Source organism: Mustela lutreola, chromosome 8 (genome assembly GCF_030435805.1).
Source record: "Mustela lutreola isolate mMusLut2 chromosome 8, mMusLut2.pri, whole genome shotgun sequence".
NCBI lineage: Eukaryota > Metazoa > Chordata > Mammalia > Carnivora > Mustelidae > Mustela > Mustela lutreola.
In genome coordinates this window covers 92,278,536-92,297,149 of record NC_081297.1, presented here as the reverse complement: position 1 = coordinate 92,297,149, position 18,614 = coordinate 92,278,536, and the positions used below count along the sequence as shown (strand labels likewise).

General features: G+C 35.3%; 1 protein-coding gene across 1 annotated transcript; it reads left to right on the top strand.

The window, feature by feature from the left end:
• Positions 1-262: 262 nt before the first annotated feature.
• Positions 263-17,668, top strand: STRAP (serine/threonine kinase receptor associated protein). The gene is made up of 10 exons (XM_059185957.1): positions 263-721; positions 1,445-1,580; positions 7,565-7,646; positions 8,216-8,288; positions 10,699-10,795; positions 11,336-11,473; positions 12,883-13,019; positions 14,885-15,034; positions 15,757-15,822; positions 16,541-17,668. Exons 1-10 carry the CDS (start codon positions 610-612, stop codon positions 16,600-16,602), a joined length of 1,053 nt encoding a protein of 350 aa, XP_059041940.1. The 5' UTR covers positions 263-609; the 3' UTR covers positions 16,603-17,668.
• Positions 17,669-18,614: the final 946 nt, after the last annotated feature.

The window sequence follows — 18,614 nt, the reverse complement described above, 5'->3', positions numbered from 1 at the left end:
TCCCGAGACGCACAGTCAGTCACAGTTCTCGCACTCACCAAACTCCGCCCGGAGACAGAAAGACCGTTTGCGGCTGGTCAGAGCTGGGCACGGGGGCGCCCAGCCGAGAGCCTAGAATTCCTCCAGGCAGACGTAACCGGCGTGCGGCTAGCGTCACGTGCCCAACGAGTGCGGATGTCGCGCCTGCGCGCTGCTGTCTTCATGCGCTCTGCGACCGGGCAAACTTGCCTCCTCGCTAGTTCGTCACTTCCGACGGACGCTTGGCGTCATTGGGATCGTCATTTCCTGCCAGTACCGGTGTGGACGGTGCGGGTCGTGGTCGCCGGTTCTCCGGTTCTTCCCCCTCCCCTACTTTCCTCCCTCCTTCCCTCTCCCTCCCTTGGCGGCTGTCGGTCGCCCGTCGCAGACTCCCTGACCCATCCCCAACCCTTTCCTGACCTCGGTCCTACCCGACTGGCCTCTTTTTTCCTGGTTTTTTTTTTTTTTTTTTTGGCCCAGTCCCTGCCGCCAGTGTCAGGGCGGGGGCCTTGAGCCAGAGGCTGCGGCGGAGGGAAAAAAAGACAAGACGACCCCCGGCTCCGCAGCGGGATCGCTCGGTTCGCCGCCGCCATGGCAATGAGGCAGACGCCGCTCACCTGCTCGGGCCACACGCGGCCTGTGGTTGATTTGGCCTTCAGTGGCATCACGCCCTATGGCTATTTCTTAATCAGCGCTTGCAAAGGTGAGCTGGGCCCTTGGATCCAGGTCCCTGAAGGCTAGGACTGGGCCGGAAGGTAGAGTGGCGGGTACTCCCCGTGCGGAAGCGGGACCTCGGTCTTTGAGATCCGGGCCAACAGGAGTCTGATGGGGGAAAACGGTGTATTAGGGAATTCTGCAGTTGGAGCCAAAGGAGGCTTTTCTGATTGTCTGACGAGGCTAAGTACTGCCCCCAACTTAAGCCTCTCATTTTACTTTTGTTGCTGTGTCTGGAGAAGCGGGGCTGTACCCTTGCCTAGACGCCCCAGCCATCATATACTGTAAATAATCTTTCAAGGATGTGGGGAATGGAGAAGATAGGCCAGGCGAAGTGGTATCTTACGTTATTTTACAGACTTGTTATTGCCTTTATTTTACTGGACATTCCTTTGTGGTATTAACCCCACTTTTTCAATTGGAAACCGAGGTTCAGGTTAAGAAGTTTGTCCAAAATAAGACTCAAATCAAGGTTATTTTGATGCAGATCAGTATTCTTCTCACCGAATTACAAATGCTTCAATGAGAATGTCTGGCTCAGCTCTTCAGTTTGTTTATTTCTGGACGTTTTTAGTGACCCCAGTGGATGAGAACAGTTACACAACAAAAGCATTTTAACACTTTGTTACTTAACACGATCACTTTATGTTTGAGTCTTGGATTTTAAGTGATTCGAACTTCTAAATCATATCTCTTTTTAAATGTGTTTTAGACGGGAAACCTATGCTCCGCCAGGGAGATACAGGAGACTGGATTGGAACATTTTTGGGTCATAAGGGTGCTGTTTGGGGCGCAACATTGAATAAGGATGCCACTAAAGCAGCTACAGCAGCTGCAGATTTCACTGCGTAAGTATAGCCAAATCGGCCAGTTTGGAAGATGTCACGGATTGTGTTGTGAAGTCCTCAGATCTTCAGCTTCAGTTATTCATAAAATTCTGCCCCAATGCTTACCATATAGAGTACATGATGTTTGACCTCGCTAAAATTCTACTCTGGTCCTTCTTGCTTTTGTTCCTCTTCCGTGGTTCTCATCAATTTTCAGAGACTTTAAATGACTTAATCTGTATGTCTGGATTGGGACCGAGGAATCTGCCTTATTGACAAGCAGTCTACATAATGAATCTTGGAGGTCATGCTTAGAAAGGCTCAACATGTGCTTCCTGAGTGGTATCACACTCTTCTGTGATGCCCTAGTGCTGATGGCCTAGATTTTAGCCCTCTCTCACTCCGGTTTTGTTAACTGGCTTTACCCATATTTCCCAAACTCAATTACTCTTCATTTTCTAAGTTTTTTAAGATTGAAATTTAAATATTCTTGATTTTTTCCCCTTATATCTACGTTGATTCTACCAGCAGAGTGTCTCCGATGATGTTTTTTATGTCTCTACCACTAGTACCTTTCCTGTCTTTTCATCTTCAATAGTCTTCCTAAAAACAAATTTCATGTCACTTCTCTAATGATCTTCCTGGCCTCCCTCTGCAGTTTCAGTGGTTCATGACCTCAAGTGAACCCAAATATGACCTGAGAAGCTTTAAAATACTCAGATGCATGTGTCTGACAAATTCTGATTTAATTGGCCTGGGGATGGAATCCCCAACATCATTTTTTCTTTCCTAAAGTTCTGATGTTAAGCCTTAGAATCACTGGCCTATAGGTGCCTGGTTGGCCCAGTTGGTTAAGTAGCTTCCTTTGGCTTGGATCATGATCCCAGCGTCCTGGGATCAAGCCCCATATTAGGCTCCCTGCTCAGTGGGGAGCCTGCTTCTTCCTCTCCCTGCCACTCTGCTTGTGAGCGCGTGCTTGCTCTCCCTCTCTCTCTGTCAAATAAATAAAACCTTAAAAAAATAAAAAAAGGAGAATCACTAGGCTAAAGGTTAAATTTCAGTTGTTGGCCAGTTTAAAATTTGGCCTCATCCTAGTTTATCATTATCATCTGAATCTGCACACCAAATGCTCTACAGTCTAGTTATACTAAACTTACTGTTGGCCAGAATACACCTTAACTATTTTGGTTTTTGGCTTTTGCATGATAGAGTGACTCGTAGTGACCCACTTTCCCCTTCAGGGCACTTTCATAATTTACATAATCTTGCGTATTCTAGTTCCTAATTCTGTTTATGACTTAGTAGACCCTTAAATGTTTAAACTGATGAAGGCAATGTCAAGAGCTGTTGTATATGATAGTAAACCTTGTTAGACTCGAGTCTGGAAAGTAAATGTAGTCTTGTTTTCCTTTCTTCTTTTTCTTTCTTTTCTTTCTTTCACAGAATTCCAGACTAGGAGCAATTGTAACTGTGTTGCTTCTTTGTTTTAAGCAAATTAAATATATGAAGTTTATTTTAAAAAATGAGGGCAGATTGATTGTGGTGATGGATATGTGGCTCTATGCATTTGTTGAAACATGTAGATTTCGGTAGCACAAAATGAATTTTACTGTATATAAAATTAAAAAATAAATTACAATTTTTTAAATAAGGAGAGGGAGATGTAGTGCTTACCTGGGATTAAATTTGAGATGATAAGAGATCTGTAAGAAAAGTTTTAAGTGTGAGCAGTCTGAACTTTTTTCTGTGTCTTCAGTGAATAGATTTCTTAGTATGTTTTTATGCATACTAAGGCTTTGTCCTGGGCCTTGTTGTGATTGTATGTTATACTGATGAAATAAGGAGCTGCTTGAATTTATATAAATCCTTTAATGTCAGTAGCTTCAGGTCAAATATTCCTTCAGATGTCAGCATGCTACTTGTAATGTGGCATTCTCCTTTGTTAATTTGGCAAAAGTGATTCTCAGGTGGAAGGCATATGGTGAAAGGGTTCATTCCTTGTGCTCACACTTTACTTGTGTTCAGACTTCTAGCACTTTTATAATACTTAATTTATGTGTTCTTGCTTTTTGAGGTCAGGTTCTATTTTTTATATTCTCTGGCTTATTTAATACCTTATGTTTGTTGAGTAAATAACTAGAGGAAGTTTTCTAAACTACAGGGCAAAGAATGGGTGAATGATAGATCTTAATTTTGCTTCTGGAACACTTGGATATGATACCCATAAGTTTAGCTTTTTCCCCCCCTTCATCTCCTCCAAAGTTTAGTTTTTGCTCATTCTAGCAGGAACATTGTCATTGGGAATGAATGTCATTGATTCTATAACAAAGATAGAAATCGGGATTTTCAACTCTAGATTTCAGAGGTTTGGTAGGTCTATTTAATTAATTTATTTATTTGTTTGGTAGGTAGGTAGGTTTTAAAAATGCATTGATCATTATTGAATCTAGGTCCCAGTCTGCTGTGATAAGTTAGTGATTAATAATGTGGTATTTAAAATTAAATATAATTAGGTTTTAAATGTAACAAGATGTTAGACACTATAAATAGCATTAAAAAAAAAGACAAGCTTTTGAATTGCAATTCTGAAAGGATACATTTTTGTTAACCTATTTCTGCGCTCTATCAGTGTTAATTACTTGAGCAGAATGCTCTGTCACCTCCTGCCTCATGGTCTTGCCCTGATTTTTAAGAGACTTGTGCAAAAACTTGTTGGGAAAGATGCTTGTGTCTGTAAAATCTGCAAAGACTTTTTTGGTTTGTACGTTTGAGCAAGTGATAATACAGTCCTTGGGAAGATAAAGAAGTAGACAGAAATTATTGCATATGATAATGGCCTCTGAAATGGAGAGTGAAAAAGGCGTGGAAAAATATGGCACTTTAAATACTTAATATATTGAGTCTTGGAAAGAGTAGTCAGCATTGTATCTTACTGCCAGAGGAACAGTTATCTTTATTTAGGTCACTTACAGAACATTAATAACCCAAGTCCCACATTCTAGGACATGACTCTGGGTAGATATTCAGTGTTGTTTTAACATTTCTAATCTCAGTGTCTATGTTTATAAGTAGCCCTGTGTGAGCGTGAGCCCTGTATCCTGATTCTGTACTCGAATCCTATGACCTTGGGAATTCATTTAACCTCTTAGTGTCATCATCTGTAAAAATAAGAATATAAATAGTACTTATCAAAAAAAAAGGAATAGTTACTTTAATATCAGTTGTGAATATTAAAGGAATTAAAATATTTCTGATATTTAGAACATTACCTAAAATCTAATGAGTATGTAAATGTTATGTATGTAAGGTAAGGATGATAGCTATCATTCCCACTAGACCAAATTCATATTTGTTATTTTGGAACTTCTGTGGCTAAGGCCATGAAACGTTCTGGTTTTGTGCAAGGAAGGTTGAGTAGATTTAAATATGAAGAGGAAATGCTTTTGGTCCCCTCTCCCCACACCTCCCCCCATTTCCTGCTTTATCATGGTGAAAAGATGTAAGCTTCACTTTGGTTAGGCCTGAGTTGATGTGCTAGCTATGCTTTGTGTTTCTAGTTTGGTCATGGGTTGCTTCTTAAAACTTAGCTTTGGTATCTTAAAATGGGTATAAGACCACATGGTTATTGAGAGGATTTGAGAGATCTTTTTCCACTTACATCCTTGGAGTCTAGCATAGCATCTTTGCATAGTAGCTGCTCAGTAAATAGTAGTGGAGTCTTACTTCTCACTTGTTCAGTGTCTCTCTTTTAGGAGTGGGAGTGTTATGTATATTCTCTTATAATGATTTGTATAGAGCTTGCTGTTACGGACCTTGAACCAGCTAAAGAATAGCTTCCTGAACTTAACCTGATTAATTGTAGTTGGTATAAATAATTTTTAGGAAGTTCTTCCCCCTCCCCCATTCTTATGTTTCCCAGAAAATTCATGAATGTTATGTTTATGTAGAAGTGAATTTTGCTCTTATGGAGTAAATACATTCAGAGCTGGTCTGTGGGTCAGTTGGGAATGCTATCTTGAGGTAAATTCGGGCAGTTGAGTCAGGTGATGAGTAGTACACTAGTGTTTGAAACTCCCCGCTCTTACTATCTTTAAATTCATGAAGCTAATACAAGCTTTATTTCCCATGATCCTCTCCTTAGCATCTCCACTTTCATCTCATTAAAATCATCTAGAGGGAGTGCCAAAAGTAGAGATTATTTTGCTCTGTTCCAGAGGATAATTAAAATAGATCTGGAGTTGGGCTCTGAAGTCTATAGGTAACCAAAGTGTATGATCATTTTTCTTTCTTTTAAAAGACAATAGATCCATTTTTCTCTGAATAAGGTTGTCGATAAATTGAAGGTGGTGTTTTTGATGACTTAGTCAACATGTTACAATAGCTAGGCAATGTTTTTCCCCCAGAAAAGCTTAATTTTTTGTTAATCCTTTAAAAAAGTTAAGCAGCCCCTCTTTTGAGACTTGAGATAAGTCTGTTCTCAGGATATGAAAAGTATTGAACAGATAGCATTAATCATTGCATGCATGAAACTGGATATAAGATGGGTCAGTAGTTTAGGGAGGTGACAAGTACTTCATGAGTTGTGCAGAAGATAAATGCTGCGGGGTTACCTGAGGAAAGGATACTGTTAATGATGCCTCACTGTCCTGATTTGAGCCCTGCAGCCAGTTAGGTAATGTCAGTTTCATGCCCGGAGATTGAAAACATTTAGGTTATTCCAGAATATTTTTTGGGCTGTAAGCCCTTTTTAGGTTTCTTAAGTGTTTAAGTGTGAATAATGAATGTCAGAGTTAGTACAAGTGATTGGAGCATGCTGTGTCAGAGAGTGTTATCTTCAGTTTTAGTAGTGCTTCTAAATAGGAGGGAAAAGGCTATAGATCTGTTGGGCCCTCCTGGATGATACTACTTGGATCATGTGCTCCCCCACCCCTGTTTATTATTCCCTTTATTTTAAAAAATAAATGCCAATTCTATTAAAACGAAAATCTTCATGGAGTATAGCTTGTTCACTCTTAACAATTCTTTTCCCAGTAAGTGAAGTTTTCTTGTTTATTTTTCAGTGACCTCTTCTGTTATAAAATGAACATTTTTTTTCTTCTTTAGTCTTTTTTATTGGGAGAACCCCTTACAGTATTTTTCTAATGTATTATTTAATCATTATCCCTTGATGTAATGCATACATATGTATGTGTATAGACACACATAGATTTTGGGTTGAGGGTGTCAGAAAAACAGTTGAAAGGTTAAAAATCCTGTGTTAGCATTGTATAATCAAAAGCTGATATTTTGGGGGTAAATTAATTGGATTAGAATTTGAGAATTTTAAGAGTCAACTTTGAGGAAGAGATGGGGAGAATATTTTTTTCTTCACTGCTTTGACTTAAAATTTTATGTAACCTGTATTAGGGCCTTTCATTCTCCTATAAATTCTTTTTAGGATTTTTTGTTTTTCATTCTTTTTTCTTTTGTTTTGCATGTACATGAGAATAGAGAATAGAGAAACAAATTGGAAAGATGAAATTTAAAATTGATTAAAATGTTTTAGTCTTGGGGGGCTCAGTCAGTTAAGCCTCTGGGATCAGCCCCTCATCGGGCTCTCTGCTCAGCGGGGAGCCTGCTTCCCCCTGTCTCTCTGCCTGCCCCTGTCTACTTGTTATCTCTCTCTCTGCCAAATAAATAAGAATCTTTAAAAAAAAAAATGCTCTACAGTCTTGCTAAAAGGATATTATGGCTGTAGCCTAAAAGTAAGGATGGGCTGGTTCATGGTTGTCATTTACTTAAATTTGTAGGTCTTTTCCATTGTCAAAATAAGATTTGTTATATGGCTTCTACAGGTAAATTTCGTTTAGAGTCATTGAAATATTTAATCAAATGTATCTTAACAATGAGGGATGTTAGAGATAATGGGAGACTTAGTCATTTGTATAACATTTCGCATACCTAACTTTATTTGGTTATCAAAATTGCCATTATATTTATCTTTTAATTTTACATTTTGCTTTCAGCAAAGTGTGGGATGCTGTCTCAGGAGATGAATTGATGACCCTGGCTCATAAACACATTGTCAAGACTGTGGATTTTACGCAGGTATCAGAAAATAGAATTTATTTTAGGGAGTTAAATTGCTGTTACTATAGGACATAATAATGGTTGTATATTTGATTGGTTTGTATATTTGGTGGGGGATAGAAGGTGTATGGTGGCTTATATATGATTTAATTGCAGATTAAGCTGTACAAATTAATTTATTTGGTTACTCCTAAAATACCATGGAACTCTTGGATCACTTTTCCACAAGTAGCAACAAGCATCTAAAATGTGCAGATAATGTTTCCTTACTACTTTCAGAAGAGAGAGGATGTACTTGAGATCATCAAAGATGTGTTACTTAGAAGGTAGGGGATCAGGGCAGGAGCAGGGCAGATGGAGAAAATTCTTGTGGTAGGTGGGTAATATATTTGAAACGTAGAGCTTAAAAGGTTTGGCAGTTATAAGAAAGATAAATGTTCTCTAGTATTCTCTCAGAAGTAATTGGCATTTATTGCATTTCTTTGTGATGTCTGCAAACTTTATTTGGATTTTAGTTGAAGTTTCAAAGAGATAATAGTTATTAAAATGGCTTACTCTGTTAACAATTGGCTTGTGTGTGTTTTCAGGATAGTAATTACTTGTTAACCGGGGGACAGGATAAACTGTTACGCATATATGATTTGAACAAGCCTGAAGCAGGTAAGTGTAATTTATATGTGTTATATTATATTTTCTTTTAATTTAAATAAGTTTTCTTGATTAAAGGAATCATGTTCAGTACTCAAATTTGAAATTAAAGATAGTCACAAAGAAAAATGAAGACAATTTATCATCCATTATTAATCACTGTTAATATCTTTTAATTTTTGGTTCATAGTCTTCCAGTCTTTTTTTCTGTGCAGTTACCTTTTTCTAATGTTACTACATTGTGCTTGTATCATTTTCTTAAAAATGCAAAATTTATCTTGCTAAGTTTTTATCATTTAAGTTCAAAAAGGTGCATGACATTGTTACTACTTTTTGGCAGGAAGGAATGGTTGTCTGTAGAAGGTGAGAAGGGTGAGAATTTTAGTGTGTGCATATCTTGTTCAGATTTTTGAACCATATGAATATATTAGCTAATCAGGAGAATTTTTAAAATTTTAAAAAATTACAGTTTTCCTGGATTATAATTTTGTCTGTTATGGGTATATTCATTGAAAATACCGAATTCCTGAAGTTGTATTCTTATACTTTTAATGTAACAAACAAAATTAAATCATATATAAATAATTGCAAAAAAAAAAATTACAGTTTTTTCATGTCTTTAAATATTCTGTCAAGTGGATTACAAATTTTAAATAAAAGCGGTGCTATGCTTAACTGCCTTATAGTTGCAGATATTTCCATGATTATTTCTATAGAATGACTACATAGAAATAGAATTGTTGGGACAAAAAGGAGGTGTACTTGGAAGACATTGGTAGGCGTTACCAAAGTGTAATACCAAAGTATAAAAATAAATATCTGTACCTAACCTGTTCTGGCAAACACTGGTAACTAACTTTGTCTTTTCCAGTTTAATAGGAGAAAAATGATTCTGTGATGTTAATGTGAACTTGAAAAAAAATTAAAATACTGTTGACTACTGTTTTAGTGTGTTTGTGAGTAATAGTCTGTTTATGCCCTTTGCCAATTTATCTGTTGTGATGTTTATCATCATCTTCTGGTTTTAAGATTCTTTATTATATTCTAATTTGCTGTTTGCTTTTAAATTTTGTTAGTAAGTTTTTGGTGGTGAAATTTATTTCCTTTATGAATTCTTTTATTGCACAGAAGTTGGAAAAGATGCCTTTTCTTTCCTGGTCCAGATATTCATCTCTTCTGTGGTATCTTAATGCTTTTCTAGCCACATAACATATAATACATATTTCAAAAGCTACCAGATTATGATGAGCAGGATTTTGTCTTTTTTATTTTGTGTTCTTATATTTTGTATTGTGGGTATTATTTATTCATGAATCTGAACTTCAGAAGTTTGTAGGAAAGTCAAAGCTATATTGGATATTAAGCAGTTATTCTCAAGATAGGCTCTTCCTAAAAGCATGTCTGCGATGAGCAAACAGACTACATTTATAGATGATTCTTCATTGGCACCTGGAGCTATTTCTCTTCATTCTCTTTGATAACTTTATGCCAAAACATAACAAAGTCCTCGGACATCAATCAGTGTGTTTTTCTGACTCAGCAAGGCAGTTCAGGCCTTGGGCAGACATTTTTCATTTTTTGCCTTTCTCAGCTACTTTCTGAAAGTGGCTCTTCCACTGTGCTGGCGATGGAAATAATAGCAATTAACTGCTTTTATGTCAGACTCCAGGTTAGAACCCTTCGATGTGTATTCTCATTTGATCCTCATACTCAAACTATGAAGTGTTGTAACTGTTGTCATCCCATTTTACAGATGAAGAAATGAAAGGGTTAAGTAACCTTTGCTTCAGCAGATTAAGTAACTTGCCCAAAATCAAGGTAGTTGTTGAATGGCTTTGCCTCCAGCATCTGCTTTTGCCCAAAGAGAACACTGAATGGTGGTTCTTTTTTTTTTTTTTTTAAATCCTTTGAAGGGAAAGTCTCCAACAGAGACAAGTTCCTTTTTTGTTTGTTTGTTTTAATTCTTTACTGTCAATGTAGAATATTCTAGGGAATTACTGCATTGCATTTTATTCTTGTTTTCTCCTCTCAGCCTCTACTTTCCTCTTTTTTCCTGTTTCTACCAATAGTGGCTTGGACAAGGGTCCCAGTGTTAGTGATAATGTCGGATTAGCTTCTTTTATTTCACTGTGCTGTCATAATGCTTTTGAAAGCAGAAACAGCCTGGAGGGAGTGATGTATTTACTCTCGGATACATATAGCAGCATTGTTCTTGGGTTCTTTGTCATGCAGATAAATTTTTGTTCCAGTGTAGAAAAACTTACTGTATTCTTTGGAAACAGTAGGTTTTTATTGTGTTGAGCTTTCAAAAGTTACAGTTTAAAGTATGCTTTTCTTTTTACATATTTAGTTGTTCCAGTATTGCTCAGTTTAAAAAAAAAACAAATAATAACAAATGTATTTTAAATTGTTTCATTTTAAGAACCTAAGGAAATCAGCGGACACACCTCTGGTATTAAAAAAGCTTTGTGGTGCAGTGAGGATAAACAGATTCTTTCAGCTGATGATAAAACTGTCCGGTAAGTAATTCTTCTTTAGTAATTTAAAGTTGAAAAATATTTGACCTTAAGTGCTTATACTTTAAATATTTCTCATATAACTGTATGTAGGAAGAATTATCTCTAAACATTGAAACTTAAGCTGCACATAGGTTGCATTTTTCAGATGCTGACCATTTACTGTTGAAAACCTGGAGCAGAATCCACAAGACAATTAAAATTACATCTTTATAAGCCTGTGCTCTTAACCTGATTCAGTGAACAAGCTGGCTACAGAGCGGTCCATGAAATTCTCGAAATTGTATACACAATTCTGTATGCTAACACCTGCTATTTTTTCCTGTGGGCATATATATAGCCATCATCAGATTCATACATTTAATATTGTGTAGGAACCACAAATTTCTCTGTGTCATCTATAACATATGAGTTGGAATAGAGGAGATTTTATTACAACTGTGATTATTCTTCATTGCTTACTCTATAGATATAATTAAGAATTAAGCTTTTTTTTTCTTGAATGAGTAAATACCACCATATTTTCGTCTTCCTTTTTTGCAGCCTTTGGGATCATGCTACCATGACAGAAGTGAAATCTCTAAATTTTAATATGTCTGTTAGCAGTATGGAATATATTCCTGAGGGAGAGATCTTGGTAATAACTTATGGACGATCTATTGCTTTTCATAGTGCAGTAAGGTATGTCTAAGAAATACCTTTTTTTGTTTGTTTTTTTGTGACTTAAAAATAGAAAGGCACATGTGAAAGGTATTTAAGTCTTTAACAAGGCAAATCTTGGCCTATACTATATAATATGGGGAAAATGTTTCCATATCATTTAATAATGTGTATTTTAAGTATTTGATATAGTGAGAAATTAATCCAGTTAATTTCCATTATTTAGGGGATGTTATTGGTAAATTTGGTAACTTTAAAATTTTCTCTTTTTAAATTATATTTTTCTTAAAAGCATCCCTAGACTGGTGTTGTAATTAAGTTTCATCAGTGTATAAAGCCACAGTGATCTTGATTCTCTTCTTAATTTTCCGTTTACAATTTCAGAGAAATAGTGACTTTTTTCTTCTATTCCAAAGTTTGTGTAGACCTGATGTTTTTTAAAAGCAGGTTTAATTTGTTTTGTGACTATAAATATAGTTAAATGCCTTTGTTGAAAACTTGGAAAAGATAATTCAAAAAAATTTACCCACTGTTCTTTAACCATAGATGCCAGAATGTTAATGGTAGTTGTATTTTCCTTTAGTCTTTTTTTCTTTGTTGCACATGTATAACATATGTGTGTATTTGTATGGGTATTTTTTTTTTCAGTTACTAGGGACTTTGTAATTTTGATTTTTTTTTTAAACTATCATTAGCTATTAAAAGTTGTTTGAAAATATTTTTGCTTGGAATATTGCATTATCGGTTTTACTAAATTATGTATCAAATTCTCTGAAAAGAGCTGATGTCCAAACTCATTGATGTTCATGTGAAGCTGTTTGTATGCATTGATTTTTATTATATAGCTATAGTTTCAGATTTGGTTATTCTTTCAAAAGTTCAGTTGTAAAAACAGAATCATCTTTAGCATTTTTATATTTTTGTGGTATTGATGGTTTTGTCGTAGAAGCTTATAAATTCTTAGCAATTGAGAATAATGTATAAATAATGCATTATGTTACTTACTATAAAACATTTTCTTTTCTTAAAGATAATGTGTGGTTGTCATAGAAAACCAAACAATACAGAATTAAATTTCTTAAAATGCAAAAATCTGAATATATTAGCCAAACTGTTGTTAATTAGCCAGCACAGTCATTTCCAGGAAAGCACTCACTGTACAAAGTGTCTTTGTATTCCTGAAATGAACTCCACTTGGGCGTGGTATCTTTCTGGTCTTTATTTGCTAATATTATTTAGAGGTTTTGTTTTTGTTTTGTTTTTGTCTCTGTTTTTGTTTTTTAAACATCACTATTTATGTTTGACTAGATGAAGATACAATTATTTCTTGGGTTTCAGAAATTAGGAAGAGTTTAAAAGTAACAGATTATTTCCCGGTATTATTTATGTAGTATTCAAAATTTATAAATATTATTTAAATTATTTTCCAGTTTGGACCCAATTAAGTCCTTTGAAGCTCCTGCAACCATCAATTCTGCATCTCTTCACCCTGAGAAAGAATTTCTTGTTGCAGGTGGTGAAGACTTTAAACTTTATAAGTATGATTATAATAGTGGAGAAGAATTAGGTGAGTTCTCTTTTTCCTTCATAGGTTACATTTATCAAATGCTGGGTTTCAGTAATTAACACCTAGCAAATTTTTCAGCTAACTAATGCTTGCTATTTCTAAGTGAAAAAAGGAGAGGATTTTTTTCCACTTTCGGTAGAAGTATTTATAGAGCTATAAACAAAGTATGCCAGACCCTCAATGCCAGACCCTTGTCCTTTTAATGTAAGTTCATTGTATTCTGATAGTCTGTACAATGGTGCAGTATATTTATTGGCGGTAGGAGGAAGCATTCTTACATCAAAATCTTGTTAAACAGCTACTAGGGTATTTGTTCCTTCTGAAATGTAGTGCTGGTATGTAGCCCATCTACCTGGCTCCCCCTTTTGCCAATAAAGAATCTCCAAGCTCTGTAGAGAATAATGTGAACATGTATGTAACAGTGATACGTATATAACAGCTATGGTATATTACAGGGACACCTTAGGAATCTGAATTGGAGGGGATTTTTGTTTGGATTTTTTTGGAATCTGACTTTTAACTTTCATAATAGTCCTTCATAAAGGGAGGGGAAGTGCATGTAAGATGAATTTGAATGTACATTCTAATTTTACATTTATCTGATTGACTAGGTATGTCATAATCATGGTTCTTGGTATCTACTTTCACCCTTCACAAAATTTGTTTTTTGAACTATTTAGTTTTTATAATTTCTTTTTCTGTAAGCTGCTGCTTAAGTCTAGCTGTCCTGCTTTACCACCCAATGAAATTTAGTTTGTTAGAATTATATACAAAAAAAAAAAAAAGGCAACCTTATGTTTTGTTTCTTTGAGAAACTAATGGATTTGGGTTGGAGAAGTGGAAGTTTGGTGAATGGATCATATAGAATCTATTATAAATGCATATGGTTCATCCTTTGTTGTTTGAATATGTGACTTTTAAATGAGAGATCTGTTTTATTATCTTTATTTAATGTCAGTTTTCAAAGTTTCAGAATATTTTGTTCATATCTTTTTATCCTTTTTGAAAAAGAAGTAAATTATTTGCCTGAGCTCTATGGTCACAGTGAACACTATACCAAACCTCTCATTCTTTGTACTCTCATGAAAATTTGTACTCTTGTGATAATACCCTCTTGATATGCACTGGTTGGACAGAGGTGCGGAAAGATGAGGGTCCTTGAGTTGAATGGACCTGAAAACAGAATAGAAGCAACCATTGGTCTAGTAAATAGTAAAGACTTGGGAAACTACAAGGTGATGAGGCATTAGAAAGTAGAAGAGGAAAGTTTATAAATAAAGGTATGACTTAAACAGAACAACACTATGACTGATCTGTACATTTTCTCATTTGATTCCCCAGACTAAAACATTTAAGGCATTGATATTGTATCTTCATGTTCTATGTGACAGAATGACTAGTAGACTCGAGATAGTCTGGTAGGAAATTAAGAGGCAGACTGTGCAAAAGAGCTCCATCTGGTGGCTCTCTGTGGTCATAATAAGAATTGGTTCCCTGGTTAAATAGGCCTTGATTTTAGGATGTGGAAATTGGGATCAAGCTGACAGACTTTAGATCTGCTCTCTCTAGAATTTACTCCCTTCCTTCACCCTTTTTGGGATGTGAAGCCTCTTTTTTTTTTTAAAGAGGGATAGTATGACATCGTAATATGTGCTGGAATTGGAAGAGGGTAATTTTACAGAGAAATGTTATGTACCACTTTGTGATAAGAATCACTTTATTTTTAATGAAATTTAGTTCTTTGAGTTTGCACTTAAGAATTTCACATTTTCCAAATAGTACAGACAGTATTTTCTTTAGTGTATCAGTCAATACTTAACCGACATTTAAGTATTAAATTATATAATAGCCCTTCTCTTTTTCAGAATCCTACAAAGGACACTTTGGTCCTATTCACTGTGTGAGATTTAGTCCTGATGGAGAACTCTATGCCAGTGGTTCTGAAGATGGAACATTGAGACTATGGCAAACTGTGGTAGGAAAAACATACGGCCTTTGGAAATGTGTACTTCCTGGTAAGAATTTGTATTCAAAGTTATTGAGTTAAGGGGGTACCCTGGCTGGTTCAGTTGATGGAACATGTGACTTTTGAACTCAGGGTCATGAGTTCAAGCCTAATGTTGGCAGAGTTTACTTTAAAAAAAAAAGATGACAAAGTATCAAATCAAGCTTCATAATTTTATGTCATTTTTCATCATTGATTTTATTTCTATGTTTCTGTCCTGTATAGGTTTTAATTTAGATTACTTAATAACAGTTTAAACAGAGAAGCCCATAATTATAAATTGACTACTGTGTTACTTTGTTTGGTTAAATTTTTTTGTTGCGTTTTCTGTACTTTGTGTGTATGTGTATTTTCTGTTCCTGAATTTTTTATACTAGATCATTTTATGAATGATGTGGACCTATTTCAAAATTTGCTGGAGGACAATATAAAGAATTTCTGAGTAAATGTATTTAATCTGTGGTATTACTCACGGACCCTTACTAATAAGGTGGACATGTTTTTAATAAAAATACTTATTGATCCCAAAGTAGTTTGGTATGAACTTAAATGTGAACTTTGAGGAAAGACATACTCTTTTAGAATCGCAGTTACTAAAAAAGAGGAGGTTCCTATTAGGTTTGGTAGCTCATTGCTTAGAATAGTGTTGGTGTACTCTTCTTACTAATTAAATACTGGAAGTTATTGATAATATCGTAATTGACGTAATCATGGTTGCTTTTCATTTCATAGAAGAAGATAGTGGTGAGCTGGCAAAGCCAAAGATCAGTTTTCCAGAGACAACAGAAGAAGAGTTAGGTAAATACCAATGAATTAACTTTTGTAGAGTCCTGGGAGGTTTAAAATTGAAGTGTTAGGTGAGTTTTGTTGACAAAGGAAATGTATTAAACATGAACATATTTAAACAATGGTAAGTTTATATATTTATATTTTTATATACATGTTTATAAAATAAACAAGTATCCACTGCATAGTAGCGGTCGAGATGTAGTGTGGATCTGAGGTGGTTACCGTTATAGTGCTTGGAGTCTAACGTAAGGAGACAGTTGCTAAAATAAAAAAGTGAATTGTTACAGTTATATTTGTTATTTAACATTTATTAAGCACTTACTGTGTGCCAAGTATTGTTTCCCAGATCTAGAATTACAGATTGTAAGATACATCAATCATACAATATTGTTTGAAACTTGAATAAATAAAGGAGGGGGCCAAATCTTTCAAGATATGACTTCAAATCAGTGCTTATTAGATAGTTGGAATCACTGATAGCTTAGCCCAGAAGAGGGGGCCCTGGGAAGTTATGGTGTAAAGGAGTTGGATGGGTGAAATAGATGAACTGTTTTTTCATTGCACTTTGAATGGCATGAGTCTAGTCATGAAGGGTATGTGCCCTTGTTCTCTCTTACCTCCCCTCACCAGCACGCTGAAAAAATCTTTTTTATTTTTTCATTACACAGAAATTTTCTTTATTAAGTTGACTAATTTGGTCGTCGTTGTTGTTATTTTTTCATTACAGAAGAAATTGCTTCAGAGAATTCAGATTCCATCTATAGTTCAACTCCTGAAGTGAAGGCCTGAGCATTGGGCATATACCACAGTTAATGTACAAGTTATGGACTAAAACAAACAAGCAGAGAAAAGCATCAGCCTCCCAGAGTTACTCTCTGCTTATGGCAAACATGAGCAGTAAATAATGGGGAATATGAATTAGCTCCAGTGCTGGAACTAACTTGGTGTTACCTGTACGTGAAAAGGCAAGAGTATCAGATGAAGGCAGGTGGAATTAGGCTCTTGTGGTATGATGATGGCCTATTGTCTTTTTAATGAATATGTGCGAGCCAACATCAATTTCTCTTATTACAGTTAGAGTTCTTGTAGCTGTTTATGTTATTATGGAGAAGAAAAATATATTGGCCTATTTTTCTGACTTTTCCCTTAAAACAGAAAGCCTTTTTTTTTTTTGCTTTAGTTGTAAAGAAGAGGGAATACGTGATAAAGTAATTGGTTTGATTTCTCTTTCATTGTACACTGCTTCTGAACATCTAATTGTTTTAGTTGTCTAAATAAAATGCCTCTAAAACAAAACAATGTTTGTTTCCTGGGAAAAATATAGATTTGAATTTATAAATGGAAATTGTCAGAAAAGTTTTTTTTCATCATAACTATATCAAAAGACAATATGGTTAAATGATCTTTCGTAAACATACTGTTTCCTAATTTTAAAATTCAGTTACTTGTACTGGATTTTTAAAATTTCCATGTTTTTTGCTGTGTTTGCACTTAACCTTCCTCCAACATTGGACAGAAATGCTTGACCTGCTTCTTAAAAAATTTTTCAGCGTAAAGACTTAAGTGACACGTGCCTAGTTATAAGAAAAAAAATAAGGTGAGTCAGAATTGGCCGAAAACAGGAAAATCACTTAAAATCACACCATCCCCCAAATCTTTTAAAATTCAGTGAGCATTAATGGCACTTTTATGTATCTGTATGTCTGTATGCAGTTAGAAAATATTTTATAAAACTGGGATAGTTGTAGACCTGCAATGTTTATTTTACTTTATCTTTTTTATTTTTTATCTTTCAAGTGCAGATAGTGTTCAAAAAACCTTTTTACCAGCCTTCTAATAAAGTGGGTCAACTGGGTTTAGACTTGTACTTGTTTTTTAACACATGGGGAGTATATTAAATTAGTAATGGAAATACTTTAGACCAATGAATAACATCTCTGTCAAATTGCTTTTTGTCTCCTCATTCATCTGTGAATGACCCTTGAAAACTTTCCTTAAAAGAAATAACCAAGGAAACAATAAGTTTCCTCTGTCTTCAAAGCCAGCAGCTTAGTATCTTCAGATCTTGGACTCTCGTGATACCCTCTTTCACTTAAAAGGACATGTGTGACTACATTGGACTTACCTGGATAATTTCCCCAGTTCAAGATTCTTAATGACATCTGCAAACTTTTTTTGCCATATAAGATCATATTTGTAGGAATTAGGACATGGAAAGTCTTTTTGTGTGTGCATGTGGGACATGGACATTTTTTGGAAGCCATTAGTCTGCCTATCACACTATGTAATGGTAGAATTTTCTAGTAGAATTAACATCAGCAAAAAGGTCAAGCACATAACTACTTAAGTTGCACTTGTCAAATTCTCCACTGTTCTTTGTTTCTAACCTAATCATTTTTCTGTTCTTGTTTTACTAAACCTTCAGCAGCATTTAATAGTCGTCTGCTGACTTGTTTTTAAAGATTTTATTTATTTGAGAGAGAGAGAGCGAGAGCACAGGCATTACTTCTCAGTTGTATCATCCAGAGGTTTCGCCTAAGAAACACCAGGATTGAGTGTGATCAGTAAATTGTCTTGAGAATTTTTCCAATCAGTAAATAAAGTTCAATGCATTCATTTTAATGGCTATAAAATAGTATGGTAAATATGTGCCATGATTTATAATTTAAGATGTTACATTTTTAGTAGTTCAACTTCAGTGGAATTACTAATTGAGCTGCCTTTTCTTCTTCAAGACTAAGGGCAGAGGGGTGGGGCACATAGATGTAATTTTCTAGGAGGAGCAACAACAAAATGGGAAT

Excerpts from the sequence above, each read along its gene's own strand:
- STRAP (XM_059185957.1), top strand. The coding sequence starts at position 610 with ATGGCAATGAGGCAGACGCCGCTCACCTGCTCGGGCCACACGCGGCCT. Across the intron at positions 11,474-12,882 it reads GCTTTTCATAGTGCAGTAAG|TTTGGACCCAATTAAGTCCT; the intron begins GTATGTCTAAGA and ends ATTATTTTCCAG. Across the intron at positions 15,035-15,756 it reads TTGGAAATGTGTACTTCCTG|AAGAAGATAGTGGTGAGCTG; the intron begins GTAAGAATTTGT and ends TTCATTTCATAG.